Below are 16,954 nucleotides of genomic sequence, written 5' to 3' on the forward strand. Positions count from 1 at the left end.
ACCTTTCCTAATACCAGTTCCTCTCCTCCACTGCAATCCCCTGAACCCTCTTAGCATGTAAGCCTAAAAGTCCAGCCTTTGTAGATCACCTTCTTAAGAGCTGAATACAACAGTGCAACTATTGGCAGGGCCCTCTACCCATAATTGTTTTGTTGTACTCCCCCTTTGTTTATAGCGCTGCGGAATCTGTTGGCGCTCTACAAATAACCGATAATAATAATAAAGAACTCTATGCATCAAATTCATTCCCTTCTGTAACCTTAAAGGGATAGTCTAGTGAAAATTAAACTTTCATGATTCAGAGCATTCATTTTAAGCAACTTTCTAATTTACTCCTATTATAAATTGTTCTTTGTTCTCTTGGTATCTTTATTTGAAAAAGAAAGAATGTAAGCTTATTAGGAGCTGGCCCATTTTTGGTTCCGCACTTGTTGGTTGTTGGCTAAATGTAGCGCTACCCAGGGTGCTGAATAAAAAATGGGCCGTCTCCTAAGCTTACTTTCTAGCTTTTTCAAATAAAGATACCAAAAGAACAAAGACAAATTGATAATAGGAGTAAATTAGAAAGTTGCTTAAAATTACTGCTCTATCTGAATCGGGAGAGTTTTACTTTTGGCTAAACTATCGCTTTAAGGTTACAGAAGGGGAATGAATTTGATGCATAGAGTTCTTTATTATTATTATCGGTTATTTGTAGAGCGCCAACAGATTCCGCAGCGCTATAAACAAAGGGGGAGTACAACAAAACAATTATGGGGTAGAGGGCCCTGCCAATAGTTGCACTGTTGTATTCAGCTCTTAAGAAGGTGATCTACAAACGGCTGGACTTTTAGGCTTACATGCTAAGAGGGTTCAGGGGATTGCAGTGGAGGAGAGGAACTGGTATTAGGAAAGGTTAGCGTAGGTTGTAAGCGTCCCTGAACAGTAGAGTCTTTAGGGAGCACTTGAAGCTTTTAAAACTAGAAGAGAGTCTTGTGGATCGAGGCAGAGAGTTCCATAAGATGGGAGCCAGTCTGGAGAAGTCCTGTAAACGGGAGTGTGATGAGGTGACAAGAGAGGAGGAGAGTAGGAGGTCTTGAGTAGAGCGAAGGGGACGAGAAGGAGAGTATCTGGAGACAAGGTCGGAGATGTAGGGGGGAGCAGTGCAGTTGAGGGCTTTGTATGTAAGAGTGAGAGTTTTGTGTTTGATCCTAGAGGCAAGAGGAAGCCAGTGAAGGGATTGGCAGAGAGGTGCAGCAGATGAAGAGCGACGTGTAAGGAAGATGAGTCTGGCAGAGGCATTCATTATGGATTGTAAAGGAGCTAGGCGGCAGGTGGGGAGACCAGAGAGGACAGAGTTGCAGTAATCAAGGCGGGAAAGGATGAGAGAGTGGATTAAAATCTTAGTTTTGTCTTGTGTAAGGAAGTGTCTAATTTTAGAGATGTTTTTAAGGTGGAAGCGGCTGAATGTGAGGAGTGAAGGAAAGATCTGAGTCGAATGTGATCCCGAGACATCGGGCGTGTGGGGTAGGGGTAATGATGGAGTTGTCGACAGTTATAGAGATATTGGGGGTGGAGATTTTGGAAGAAGGGGGGAAAATGAGGAGCTTGAGGTAATGAGAGGACATCCAGGAAGAGATGTGAGAAAGACAGTTAGTGACACGGGTTAGCAAGGAAGGAGATAGTTCTGGTGCAGAGAAGTAGATTTGGGTGTCATCGGCGTACAAATGATATTGGAAACCGTGGGACTTAATTAGGGAACCTAGTGATGATGTGTAGATTGAGAAGAGAAGGGGACCGAGGACGGAGCCTTGTGGTACTCCGACAGAAAGTGGTGATACTCCGACAGAAAGTTCTTTATCTTACTGCAGATGTGTGAACCACAAAACACACTTCTACCACATGCTTATGGGTGTATTGTGATAGGTTAGCAGTGGAAAATGAGTAAAAAACAAATAATTTAGAAAATACTCATTTGACAAAACAAAGCTTCTGCATTATTCATTACAAAATGAAACCACCTTATGCCGCGTATAGTTTGCATTTAATGTTCCTTTCATTATGTCTTGTTCTCTCTACAGATCCTGGTTTTATTTCAGTGTGCGCGGTGGGGCCCCAGGGAAACTTCTCAAAATTAACATAATGAATATGAACAAACAGAGTAAACTCTATTCCCAGGGTATGGCCCCATTTGTCCGAACTGTGCCCATCCGGTCTCGCTGGGAGCGTATCAGAGAGAGGCCAACGTTTGAGGTAATAAATATTAATTTTGTAACGTGATTAAAAGGTACGACCACATTAAAAGTATATTTTACACTAGATTTTTCTTTGCATAAATGTTTTGTAGATGATCCATTTATATAGCCTATACAGGTTCTTTTTTTTTTTAAATGTAGCAAAAGTTTTGCTTATTTTTTTTTAATTTTTTTTATTTCAATCAAGCTTTATTGAGTCAGTAGTATAAACATAATGAACAGCGTTTACAATAAAAAAAAATAGAGAATTAAACATAAGATCTTTTTCTTTTTACAATCTTGTTATAAGACATTTGCACATTTAGGAGATTTAGTATATTTAAAAGGCAACTTTATAACAACGTTTTCATGAGTATAACAAATCCCAGTCAACTTGGGATTAGGAACACTGTTTTATATGTGCTTGAATTATTTTAATATTTTTCAAAATACTATATCTGCAAGTATATCATAATCTAAGTCCTATGTATTAGGTTTCCCTCAGAAGAGGGGAAAGACGCACATTCAGGTGGGGAAAGAAGGGGAAAAAGGGAAAGGGTGAAGAAAAGAGAAAAAAAAAAGAACTGCTATGTAACTTCACACATTAACTTCCTTCCATGTGGCTAACATCATTTCGTGGGTGCTCAATTGATTGATTTTAAAATAATGAAACCTCTCCAGCTGGAGCAGGTCCTCCACTGAGCTGACCCACTCCTCGACCATTGGTATTACCCCGGTCTTCCATCTTTTGGGAATTAATCTTTTAGCTCCAGTAATCATGTAGTAACAGGGACCTCTTGTGTATTTCCCCAATTTTGGGTAGATTGAGTAAGAGCATCGTTTCCGGTGTATTAGGTATGGGAATTTGTAGTTTGCTGGACATAAGGCCCAGAATCTCTTACCAAAACCCCTGCAACTAGGGCATGACCACCAAATGTGTAGGAGGGAGCCATGCTCCCCACAGCCCCTCCAGCACATTGGGCTAGCTGTTGGGGAAGTACTTGTGTAGCCTAGCAGGTGTTAGGTACCATCTGCATGACAGCTTTAAATGTATCTCCTGTACCACGGCAGAAACCGACGAGCGTTTTGTAAGCTGAAATGACCGAAGCCAGTCATCCTGGTCAATCTCTTTATTTAAATCTTTTTTTTTTTTTTTTATTGAGGTTGAAAATAAGGCTTACAAAAATCATGTAGTAATTACATACAGCACAAATAAGTTGCATATAATACAATCAATACAAATCAGAGAAAAGTAATAAAATATATGCAAATGATAAGTTCAAACAACAACAAGATGGAAATCATCTGCCAAATAAACTATATACCCTCCAAATGATCTTTGAGGTCACTCTTGTACCCCCTAGTAATATGAAGTTGTCTAGCAGAGGGTAATCATGACTAAAGGGAGACCACTTGTAGATCTCCAATATTTAACCTAATTTTTTATTTTTTTTATATATAGGTATAAGAAAATACGTTGTAAACTTATATACACAGTTACTGAACAAGTAAACATGAGTTATTTAATCCCCAATTGCAGCCTTTGGGCCTCACATGTGCCCTCTAGATAGTTTGACTAAAGCCTGGGGAATGATAAACATATAAAAGAAAGCAAGTGCCACTCTTGTGCCCTTAGAGAGGGACAGAGCAGATACATATGTGTGAGTGGTAGTGAGCACCAACTAATCATAGGGGTTCTAAGTCTCCGGGAAAAACCTGTGAGAAAGCTATCCACTTTAGTATCTGCGTAGGCAGCTACCATTATTTGGAGAGTATATATGGGTTGGTGCTAACTAAATGGCAAGGTGGGTATGGAAGAACTATGATATAGCGACGTGGGGTAAGCCTATATATAGCAGCCATAATTACATTAAACTATAGTGGACTTTTGCCTTTGTAGGGGTTTAGTCAGTATAAGAAAAACATTGCCTTGGATCAGTACCTTCATAATCCCAATAACTTAAATAAGTATATACCTTTTTTTTTAATTTTTTTTTTTTTCTTTTTTTTCTAACCTAGAATTTAAGCTTCTAGTAAAGTCAAGGGAGATTGCGACATACTGTAATGTATAATTTTGTGAAAAACTGTTCCCAGAATTGGTCAAGAAGGTCCAGATATTTTACCTAAGGAGTCTCCAGGGAAGGTGAACTATAGTTTGTTCCTGGATGTTATAACTTTGGTATTATATATTAAGCCAAGTGAATTTGGAGGGTATCAGTGCTTATAGGAACTAAACTAAGTTAAATCTAGAAAGCCCTTGTAGCTCCTGCTGTGAGTACATTCAAAGTGTCGTGCTGTCTCGGCCGCAGACAGCCCGACTATAGCCAAACCGATAAGGAGCATAAAACATGTTATATTGCTAACATAGTAGAGCATCTAGAGCTATTATCTTTAAGTTCCCTCTGAAATACTCAGCCAGCATGTGACCTAAGAAACAGTTTCAAGCAGTATACACCAATAAAGTTGGGATATCAGGGCTAGGGTGACTCTAAAAAGGCATAACAGATAAAGTGGAACATGTAAGCATATACAGTATTGTCACATGAATAGAATGCAGGCAAAGAGGGAATAAGATGGAACAAGATGCTTCTAATCATGTCATTTAAACCCATCAGTACTATGTTATACCGAGTTAGGCATAGCTCTATAACAAAGCTGCTGAAATAGGCATATACTCAAATTTTAGATGATCCAGGTACCAATCCCACTAAATAGGTACAATATAATACGTGTGGGAGAAACTGTTTCTAATCATCATAAGTACTGATAATTACAATTTAGGGTTCAAAGAATACGCCAGTTAATTACATAAGTGGTAAACAATATATGTTTTGAACATTTTGCACATAATACCAATAGTGTCTAGCGAACCCCTTTGAGTTGGAGTGAAAGCAGGAACGGCAGGGATTTCCAATGTCTAACAGTTAATGTTGTCATGTAGGAATCCCAAAAAATATCCATAAGCTACTCACATATGCATCAAATATTTAATTGTTCTGCTTAACCCACTCCATTTCTGCGGAAAGACCGTGGGATAGAGACTCTTCTCCTGAGTTGGGGGTATGTGTAGACTATAGGCTCCATTTGCTCAGGTACCAGATCTAGGGTCTCCGCTATTACAGAATCACTGACTGTTTGCGTCCTCAGTCCAGCACTGGGGGACAGAGGACCCCCGATGCACAAGTTTCTCTCCATCTTCAGTTACCACGAGGGGGGCAAGACCTTTTTTTTTTCTCAACTGTCTCGGCAATCCGACATCGCCTACCCGCTCGCAAGCTGCGCTCCTCGTGACCAGTAAGTGGCTCCGGTAGGAACGGTGCGGTCACAGATTTATTCATATAGGTCGGGGTATGTACCTCTTGTGTTGCTGTCAATGTCGGGCTTTGTTTTGAATAGGCCCCAGGGACCGCGCCAACTAGCGATCCATTGACAGTGTCAGTCACGTTTAGCATCTCTGTTCCCTGTGGGGACCCTGGGGAGATCGGCAGTTGTAGGATCCTCTGGAGCTCTTGTTCCAATGCCTCAAAGTGTCTCCAAATGAGAGACTGCATCTCCCTTCCCCATAAATCAATAGTATCCATTAATGGTTCCATGGCGGGTCTCAGTCTAGTTAATATCCACTGCTTCCTGACTGGGTTTGCGTAGGTGCTAAAGCTGTATAAGTAAGACTGCAGCTGCTCCCGTTATTTCGGTTATGGCTTCCCTCAGATTGCAGCTCAGGTCGGCTGTTATACCCAGATAGACCGGGGGTTTAGGTGAAGGTCTCAGACACACATGCGTCACCACTGCAGGCCTACCGTTCCGGTACCTTAGTACAAGAGTATGAGGCTTCGTAATAGATCAATTTGCTCAGAATAATATCCCATTTCAGATCTGACATAATTTAAGCGTGGATGTAAAGTATATGCACTGATTAGCAGCAGATTCATCAGTGAGCCCTCAGAGCACTAAAGTAAGTCGGCCATCTTGGTCGCTGCCCGGAAGCATCCCCCTCTTTATTTAAATCTTTATTCCAAGCTATGGTGTATGTCGGGAGCTGTACCTCTGTGGGTACGGGTAGTAGCTTGTTCACTAAGGAGATTAGTCATCTTGTTGGTGCGGGTGTCGTGCATAAGTGCTAAAACGCAGTGAGTTGTCTCAAGAAATTCTCTTTATGCTGGTGGTGTGTTAAGTAACTTAGTGAGTGAGCTGGTGGTATCTCAACCAGGAGGAAAAAACATTGCTGCATTTTTCTGACAAATATTTCTGGGGGCCTATCTTGCCATCCACCATCGCAAAATACAATATACCATCCCTCAGACTATACGGGTTGCTTAAACGTGTGCCTAATGGGTGGTAGGGAAATTCTGGGTTCTCTATCATTGGTATTAAGGGAGAGTGCCTAGAGGATAGGTGTGTGCTGGTATTTACTGATCTATCCCACTCGCGTAGTACTTCTAGCGATAAGGGATAGTTGTTTAAACTCTTAGGACGTAGCCCTGGAGGAATCCATGCTAGCGTACCCACATTTTTCAACTGGTGGATCTGGCCATCCAATCGTACCCATGCTTTATGTGTGGTGTTGTGGGACCATTCAATGAGTCGCTGTAAGAGTATTGCGCGTCTATAATTAATCAAATTGGGGAACCCCAATCCCCCCCTATCTCTTGCTAGTAGACGAATTGTTCCAGAGCTTTTTGTAGTTGGGGCAGTAAAATCTTTTGGTAGTTGTATTGGGAGGGTCTGTAATAAGTGTAATATGCGCGGGAGGATATTCATCTTGATCACCCCAATTTTACCTAACCATGAAAGTGGCTTATTCCTCCATGATGAGAGGTCTCCTATTATTTCCCTTTTTAAACTTAAGTAATTAGCCTTAAATAAATCTTGAGGGTTCGGGGTGATATATATATCTAGGTATTTCAGTTTTGATGGCGCTATAGGGATGCCATGTGCTGTATGTAGATGATGTATTTGATCTGCTGGGGTGTTGATGTTCAATAATTCTGATTTGGAGAGATTTAAATGGAAATTGGACAAGTGTCCATATGTTTGTAATTCGCTTAGGAGTGCAGGGATAGAAGTGCTTGGGTTCGATAATGTTAATAGAATATCATCTGCGTATAACGCCTGTTTATATTCAGTCTCCCCTACTCTTATTCCTTTTTAATGTTATTATTTTCTCTAATCTTTTGCGCGAGGGTTTCAATAGATAGGGCAAAAAGGAGTGGAGACAAGGGACACCCCTGCCTCGTACCGTTGGTAATGCTAAATGTGTTCAATAAAGTGCCGTTATTCTAACGCGTGCGTTTGGGTTGGAGTATAGCGCAAATGTCATATTTACAAATGCATCGCCAAAATTCATTGCCTTCATGACCTGGCGCAGGAATAACCAATCTACCCAGTCAAAGGCCTTCTCTGCGAACGAGCATATTGAACTAATTGTATCACCTTACAAGTGTTGTCCCTGGCTTCTCTGCCCGGCACAAAGCCCACCTGGTCTGTTGAGATCAGGTCCGGTAGATGTTTGTTTAAACGATTAGCAAGAATCTTGGCCAGTATCTTTATATCTGAGTTTAGCAATGATATGGGTCTAAAGTTTTCTGTTACCGTAGGTGGTTTGTCGGGTTTAGGTAGAACCGTGATATGGGCCTCTAACATGGCGGATCTAAGATGGGGGTTTTCTTTCAATTCATTAAAAAGTTGCAGCATTATCGGGGCTAGGGACTTGAAGAAGGTCTTATAATATTTTGGGGTCAAACCATCCGGCCCTGGGCTCTTGCCATTTGACAGGTCTGTAATTGCCTTTTTTAGTTCCTCATGTGTTATTGGGGTGTCTAATTTGCTGGCATCCTCATTGTCTAGTTTCGGTAAATTAATTGTGCCTATGTATCTGTCTATAGCCTGTGTTCTCTCTGGGTTTTGTGCTTGAGCTTTTGTCTCTGCATTAATATTATATAACGCTGTGTAATATGTGTTAAATGCTTCAGCAATCCCCTTGTTGCTTTTTAGTGTAGACCCATCTGCAGCCTTAATGTAATGTATATGTGCTTTAAGCTGTTGCCTCCGTAACGAACGGGCTAACAATTTTCCAGGTTTATTTCCCCCTTCGTAGTAATGTTGTTTAACTGATAACCTCTTGCGCCGATAGGCCTCCATAAGGTTTTGTCTAAGATCTAATCTGCTCTGTGTCAGTGCTTTCTCTACCTTTGTGTCCAGTGGGTTGTCTTTATGCCTGCGTTCTAAGTCTGCTAATGCGCTTAATAGGTTCATGTGCTTTAGTCTGTATTGTTTTCGCTGCCTAGCCGCATGTTTGAGAAATTCGCCACGCATAACGCATTTGTGGGCTTTCCACATAGTGGGTAAGGATGTATTTGTAGGATTGTTGTGTGTTAGTCTGTCAATGACTTCTGGAGGTCAATTTTGATTAGTGGTTGTTCAAGTATAGTGTCATCTAGCTTCCAGATGTATGTTGTGGGGGGTATGTCAGGCCATAATACTGAGCAGGTAAGAGGGGCGTGATCTAAACAGGAAATCGTGCCAATATCGCATGTGCTAATCATATCTATCCCTGCAGGGTCAGTGAAGATGTAATCAATTCGGGAATATTTATTATGTGGGGGGGAATAATAAGTGTAATCTTTTGTAGATGGGTTTACTGTCCTCCAAACATCATGTAGGTTTAGCTCCATGATGGTTGCCTTAACTGATTTAATCACTGCGTCTGGGACGCTTGTCGAGCCACTAGACGTGTCTAAGTGTGGTTCAATAGGGATGTTAAAGTCGCCCGTTAGAAATATTGGTCCATTTGCATAATTCAGCAGGGCCTTGGAGAAGTTTTTGATAAATTTATGTTGTTTTGTATTCTGGGCATAAACCGTGGATAGTGTTATTGGATGGCCATGTAGTGTGCCTTCCAAGATGATGAACCGTCCCTCTTGGTCTTTCTCGGTGTGCATGACTTTGAGGGGAACTGCTTTATGAATTAGTATACCTACTCCGCATTTCTTAGAGGTACCTGATGCAAAAAAAACGGTAGGGAGCTGTGTGTTGTGCCATTTGGGTTCTTTCCCTCTACGGAAATGTGTTTCCTGGAGAAATACTATATGGCTGTGTAGGTTTTTGATTTCTCTAAAAGCAATTGAACGCTTACCTGGGTTATTAAGGCCCTTTTCGTTTATAGTCGTAAAGATAAGGTTGTACGTAGAAAATCTACTCGATTGTCCAGCCATTCCGGATAGAATCTGTGTGAGAGAAGAAGAAAAAAAAAAAAAAAGGGGGGGGGGGGGGGAAGAGGTGTTGAGGGGAAAAGAAGAAAAAGGAAAAACTGTTAGTGGGAGGAGAGGAAAAAGTCAGGGGGGTTAGGTGAGCAAGTAGTTTGAGTGTCCAACACTCTGGAAAAGGGAATGTAATACTTTCTGTTATACCTACAAAGTAGTCAGAATATATATATTTATACAACTAAAGAAGGATTTACAACAATCAACAATGGGGGTAGTAGTCCGTGAGGTACCACGGCTCAATAATACATAAAGTACCCACAAACCAGGATACCCCGGTCCTGGGTGCATTCTTGAGTAAAGCATAACTAGACTAAAACTAGAATAAAACAGGAGAGGGTTATAACATTTTACAAGTATGTCTATTTGGCCCAGGCCTTCGCACTCACACCAGTCACTCACATCTGCCTCTTCGCCCGAGAAGGGGAGAGGAATAGCTCCCAGGCCAATTAGTCAGATAGGTCTATGTCTTTCAGCCTCATTTTGGCTGCTTCTTTTAATGATGACATTGGGCCTACCTTACAATGTATAGCACCCAGGAAGGGTTTTTAACAAGATTGGTCTATTGTGTGTCGGCTGTGTTCTGAAAAGCCTGAGTCTGATCATCGCATCCTAATCTTAAACCAAGATGTTCCACAGAGCAGTTCATTGCCCCTAGGGACATACATAACTGTCACTTAGCTGATGTCTGGTTACCCAGGGAAGGAGGTTCGGCACTATTTGTTTCCAACATGTCTTCATTTCGCTGCTGTGGTGTACCCAGTGAAAGTTCCGCCATAAAGGCCTGCTCGTCGGAACCAAGCCTGAAGGTATAGACTTTGTTATTATGTGTAACAATCAGGGAGACTGGAAAGCTCCAGCGATATTGTAATTTATGGGCTCTTAAGTGTGAAGTGAGCTGTGATAGTTCTCTTCTCTTCTGCAATATTGTAGGAGATAAATCAGAAAAGATTTGAATATCAACACCCGCGTGTTGCAACAGATGTTTAGCCCTGGCGCAGCGGAGGATTTCCTCCTTGTCTTTAAAGTTCAAGAACTTTATGATAATATCCCTTGGAGGGGCTTTTGGAGGGGGTTTCGGTCGCAACGCTCTATGAGCACATTCCAGAGGTATTTCAGCTGAGGAGGAGGTTCCTTTTAGTGTACGAAATAGATTCTGCAGACATCCCTCTATAGCTGGTGGATGTATTGTTTCTGGGATTCCTCTAATTCTTAAGTTATTGCGCCATCCACGGTTATTTAAATCCTCTAATTTATCTGAGAGTGTCTGTATGATATCTTTGTGGCGGTGTAGTTCTGTCTCGTGGCGATGCATAGATGTGGAGGCCTTTTCCTGGGCCTCTTCCACTTGGGCAACTCTAGTATTTAGGGCAGTAATGTCCTTCTTTAGGTCGAAGTAGGTGCGCATTTCCTGCATACTATTATGAATATCCTCCTTGGTTGAGAGGTGCTGAAGGTCCCTTTTGGTAATAAAATGTTGTGTTTGCTGCTCTTCAGCTTGTGATTGCGTGGCCATGTTCTGTTTGATATGATCAATGTCTTCCTTCTCTGCTATATTGCTAGGCTCAACTTGCTTTAAGTATCTGCTAAGCGGCCATATCGGTGTGCCTTTATCTGTTTTATTTTGTTTTTTGTTAGGCATCCCCTCTTAGCTGGGTGTTTGTCATATAAAGGCGAATAATGGGTACACGCCTAAGCTTCCAGTAATGCGCACACACATGTGGTGAGCTTTTACTTCTTTGTATGCCAGCATCAAAATCTACTTCTTGCTCCTGACTGCCAGGTCTCTCAGTCCCAGCTTGACCCAGTATATAAAAACAGTTTCCGTTTGCACAGTCACAATGAAAGGGCCTGCTGCTGTTATACTTTTCTTTGTTTATGTGACAGGTAAATGTCTGTGAGGGGGGGGGCTATATAAACTTGCCCTACTGATGCAAAATTCACCCTCAACGGCCACAACCTACTGCAGGGTGTTTGTAGTGTCCACTAGCTTCCCAGAGCGCCAAAGTTTGTGCTTATATGTGTAGTGGCCTCAATCCCTTGTAGAGCAATGATCCTGTGTGGTATAACAGGTTTTGTGGAGTGGTGTAATGTGCGTGTTATACTCACAGAGGCCGCTTCCGATCGCACCACTCCTATGGCTTCCGATGTGCACTTCTGCCCTCCAGCTGTGTTTCACAGGCAGGACCGGAATATTGCACTGTCTGCGCCTCTTATAACCCCCATCCGAGGCGCTCTGGGTACGTTAGACTTAAATGATGGCGTGAAAATGTTGCTCTCGCTCCACTCGTTGTAGCAGCTCTCCTTCTGTTTATCCGTGTCGGTAGTAATTAACTTTGACTCCGCTGATGGCAGGTGCTCTGTCTCACCTGCTGTAGTTTGTCTATTAGTCAGGCTTTTACTCATTTATGGAGCCGTTTTGGCCTCTTGGTCTTGGAGCTTGTTTAAAACACGGCCATCCGCCTGCGTGGCCAAGCTCCGCCCCCCAGTTTTGCTTATTTTTACATAACATTGCTCTAACCAAGCCCCAAAGTTTTAGCAGTATACTGATGTATACCTCCTCCAGCTTGCTCCTGTTTGTGTAAAGGGTCTTTTCATATGCAGAGGGGGGGGGAGTGTCTGCTCTTTTTGCTATACAGCCACTTTCAGTGGGTGTGCCAGCTAATCTTTTCAACAGAGCGAAACTGGGAGCTTCTAAGTAAGTTCTTAAAAAGTTTTATACTGGATTTTTATATCAGTATCTGTGCATATTATTCTTTATAGTAGTGTCTATTACATGCCGTTATATGAAAATTGGTGTATACTGTCCCTTTAATTCTGGTCTGACAATATAGCATTGTATTATTTTGTAATTTCATCTTTTCCTGCAGATGATAGAAAACCAGTTTGTTTTGTCTTTTGTCCATCGGTTTCTGGAGTGTCGAGGTGCCACTACCTACTTCGCATTCTGCTTTCCCTTCTCATATGAGGAAAGTCAGGAGATGCTGGCCGGGCTGGATGACCGCTTTACTGACTGCAGACACATGGGTCCTGGCAGGTAAACAGGCAGCGTGTTGTAGCAGTGTACATATTTTAAAACCGTTTGCACTTGTGTAATTTTTTGTTCATGGATTGAGTGATGTGTGTCTCCTGCATCAATTCATAGTCCTAAATACTAGCCAGTTAGGAGCAGCATATACACGTGGCTCCAAATCACAGGCAATTACTCCTTAAAAGCAACACCTACTAAGTGGGAATTTTGGTTTGTTTTAAACCATTTTGTGAGATTAAACACATGCAGCTAGATTACGAGTTATGCGAGCTATAGGGAAATTAACGAACGCAACAAAAGTTGCGTTATTTAATCCTCTATAGCGCAGCCATTACAAGTTTTAAAACAGCCGGCTTGTGCGTGCGATATGGGTTTTTTAAGCTCCATACCACACAAAATACAAGCGCTGTTTTGACATGCTCGTGCACGCTTTCCCCATAGACATCAATGGGGAGAGAGCGGGTCAGAAAAAAGCCTAACACCTGCGATCGCAAAATGAAAAGCTCTGTAACGCAGCCCCATTGATGTCTATGGATAAATAAAAATTATGTTTAAACCTAACACCCTAACATAAACCCTAAGTCTAAACACCCCTAATCTGCTGCCCCCGACATCGCCACTACCTACATAATGTTATTAACCCCTAATCTTCCACTCCCGATATCACCGCTACCAGATAAAGCTATTAACCCCTAATCTGCCGCCCCAACATCGCCTCCACTATACTAAAGTTATTAACCCCTTTTTCCCCTGCACCCCAACATCGCCCACACTATAATAAATCTATTAACCCCTATTCTGCCGCTCCCCGACATCGCCACAACTAAATAAAGTTATTAACCCCTAATCCTCTGGCCTCCCACATCACTGCCACTAAATAAACCTATTAACCCCTAAACCGCCAGCCCCACACATCGCAACAACCTAAATTAACCCTAACACCCCCTAACTTTAACATAATTAAAATAGACCTAAATTAAACTTACAATTATTAACTAAATCATTCCTATTTAAAACTAAATACATACTTTACCTGTAAAATAAAACCTAAGCTAGCTACAATATAACTAATAGCTAGCTAGCTTAGCTTTTATTTTTATTTCACAGGTAAGTTTGTATTTATTTTAACTAGGTAGACTAGTTAGTAAATAGTTATTAAAATAAATATAAAGTTACCTGTGAAATAAAACCTAACCTGTCTTACACTAACACCTAAGATTACAAAAATAAAAAGCCTACCATTACAAAAAATAAAAAACACTAAAATTACAAAAAAATTAAAAAAACTACCATTACAAAAAATAACAAACAAAATTATACAAAATAATAAAAATGATTCCTATTCTAATACCCTTTAAAAAAAAAAAAAAAAAAAAAAAAAAACACCCCAAGATAAAAAAGCCTAATCTAAAATAAACTACCAAGGGCCCTTAAAATTGCCTTTTTGTGGGCCATTAAAAGGGCGTTTTTTAGGGCATTGCCCTAAAGTTAACAGCTCTTTTGCTACAAAACAAAACAAACACCCCCTAAAATTATACAACCCCCCACCCCTCAAGCCCACAAAATAAAAATAAATTAAAACCTAATCTACCCATTGGCCTGAAAAGGGCATTTGTATGGGCATTGCCATTAAAATGGCATTTAGCTTTTTTTCCTGCCCTTAAAAGGGCATTCAGCTCTTTTATGAAATGCCCAAGCCCTAATCTAAATATAAAAACCCACCCCAAAACAAAACAAAATTACACAAAATAACAAACGAATTATCAAAAATAATAAAAAATATTCCTATTCTAATACCAATTTAAAAAAACACCCCAAAATAAAAAACCTAATCTAGAATAGACTACCAATAGCCCTTAAAAGGGCCTTTTGTAGGGCATTGCCCCAAGTTAAACAGCACTTTTACCTGAAAAAAAAATACAAAGTCCCTCTAACATTACAAACCCCACCTCCCCAATCCCACAAAATAAAAAAAACCCTAAGCTAACCATTGCCCTGAAAAGGGCATTTGTATGGGCATTGCCCTTAAAAGGGCATTTAGCTCTTTTACGAAAGCCCAAACCCTAAACAAAAAACAAAAACCACCCAAAAAAAACCTTAAAAAACCAAAAACCTATAACTAACCCCCGAAGATCCACTTACAGTTTTTGAAGTCCCGCTTCATCAAGGTGGCAAAGTCCTCATCCAGGCGGCGAGAAGTCTTCACCCAGATGGCCTCTTCTATCTTCATCCAGGCTGCGAAGTCTTCATCCAGGCGGCATCTTCTATATTCATCCCGGTGGCGCGGAGTGGGTCTATCCTGAAGACATCCGGTGCGGAGCATCCTCTTCATATGGTCGCCGCCATACACTGAATCTTCAATGCAAGGTACGCGATTCAAGATGGCGTCCCTTGCATTCCTATTGGCTGATTTGATTTTGGAAATTCAAATCAGCCAATAGGATGAGAGCTACTGAAATCATATTGTCTGTTCAAAACAGCCAATAGGTTTAGAGCTTCTGAAATTCTATTGGCTGAGGTGGTTAAAGTTTTAGGTGTCTGATAAGAATTTTCATTCAATCAAGATTTTATTATTTTAAAGCAGAGTAGGTTTGCTCTGATCTTTCCTGTGGTCTAGCTGTAGCCCACATCAGTCTCTTCAGTAGAGCAGTGGTGGCTTTTAAGCAATTGGGAATTTGTAGGGTACAATCCCCTCTGCACCTCTCAGTTTTTGCTGCCCTATCTTGAAAGCCTGAGTAAGCTTACTCAGTCTTTCTTTTTTTCTACAGGTCCATGTGAGGGAGGGAACCCTCTCAAACCAGGTGAGCTGTCCTTTTCTGCTGGACAGATGTATATTCAGGTAAGTGCCAAATTTATTTTTCTTGCAGGGAAAATATGGCAATACAGCAGTTAAATCTGCATGGGACGTTAATACCAGTAATCTTATTAGGATTACTTTTAGGCAGATTATGCAGGCACTGGGGACGAGAGGAACATTTATTATTTATTTGGTTGGGCTCAGTATCTGTCCTTTTCTCCGGTTAAGTTACGGACAAGGACTGGGTATGTAAGGGGCAATGTTTTACTTTTGTTGTACACAGAGGTTTTCCTTGTTGCGGCATTGTTTTAAAATGAATGGCCGCTGGGAACGCCCACGATTAAGGAGGCGGTTTCTTTCAGAGCGGCCTTCTGGACTCACTTCCTGTGAGTTCCGGAATAGAGACACTAGTTTGTTGCACCTCTGCTTTACCTAGGATCGCCCAGCCGACTGATTGTGCAGTTCCGAATTGAGAACCGGATCGTTTATATTTCAGATTGCCTGCGTCCAGCAGGAAAGGTAGGTACCTCAGCATAATAAGCTGAGGTGTAGAGGATGTCTGGGGGTTTATCAGGGGCCGCTGCTCCTTAGTTAAGTATTTTGTTTTCAGAAAAATAACAATTAAAGACACAGTGTCGTTTTTGTGCAGTGCTAATTTCCAGGGGAAATAAAAGCAGGTTTTTTTTTTTTTTTTTTGATCAAAGATGGATCAAGAGGCCTTACAAAATGTTGCATGTAGCTTGTGTTTTGACTCCCAGGTGGAACCACCAATCCCTTTTTGTTCTTTATTTATTGAAAGAACATTGTGTTTCAGAGAGAGACTTTTCTTTCATGTAATTGGCAAGAGTCCATGAGCTAGTGACGTATGGGATATACAATCCTACCAGGAGGGGCAAATTTTCCCAAACCTCAAAATGCCTATAAATACACCCCTCACCACACCCACAATTCAGTTTTACAAACTTTGCCTCCTATGGAGGTGGTGAAGTAAGTTTGTGCTAAGATTTCTACGTTGATATGCGCTTCTCAGCATTTTAAAGCCCGATTCCTCTCAGAGTACAGTGAATGTCAGAGGGATGTGAAGGGAGTATCACCTATTGAATGCAATGGTTTTTCTCACGGGAGATCTATTTCATAGGTTCTCTGTTATCAGTTGTAGAGATTCATCTCCTACCTCCCTTTTCAGATCGACTATATACTCTCATATTCCATTACCTCTACTGATGACCGTTTCAGTACTGGTTTGGCTATCTGCTATATGTGGATGGGTGTCTTTTGGTATGTTTTCATTACTTAAGACACTCTCAGCTATGGTTTGGCACTTTATGTATTAATATATGTATTGTACTTATATTTGCCATGATTCAGGTTTCAGTATATTTCCTTTTGCAGACTGTCAGTTTCAAATCTGGGAAATGCATTTTTTAGGAAAAATGTATTTCTTACCTGGGGTATAGTCTTTTTTTCAATTGACTGTCATTTTAAAATTCGTGGGCAGAATTAGGCTCGCGAGGGCGCAAAATGCCAAAATATATTGCGTCATTTTTGGCGCTAGATTTTTTTGGCGCAAAGTTATATTCAATGACGCAAATTCCTTATTTCCGGCATCCTAGTTGACGCCGAGTCCTTTCACAGGGTTGCGTCTTCAATGACG

General features: G+C 41.2%; 1 protein-coding gene across 1 annotated transcript in view; it reads left to right on the plus strand.

The window, feature by feature from the left end:
- The first annotated feature begins 1,990 nt into the window (after positions 1-1,990).
- The window catches only part of LOC128656825 (cytosolic carboxypeptidase-like protein 5), a 602,149-nt gene continuing 587,185 nt past the window's right edge, over positions 1,991-16,954 (plus strand). The window contains exons 1-3 of the mRNA XM_053710990.1: positions 1,991-2,010; positions 2,061-2,232; positions 12,343-12,509. Coding sequence (XP_053566965.1) covers positions 1,991-2,010; positions 2,061-2,232; positions 12,343-12,509 — 359 coding nt within the window. The remainder of the gene's footprint in view (positions 2,011-2,060; positions 2,233-12,342; positions 12,510-16,954) is intronic.

This window comes from Bombina bombina, chromosome 4 (assembly GCF_027579735.1).
Source record: "Bombina bombina isolate aBomBom1 chromosome 4, aBomBom1.pri, whole genome shotgun sequence".
Classification (NCBI taxonomy): domain Eukaryota; kingdom Metazoa; phylum Chordata; class Amphibia; order Anura; family Bombinatoridae; genus Bombina; species Bombina bombina.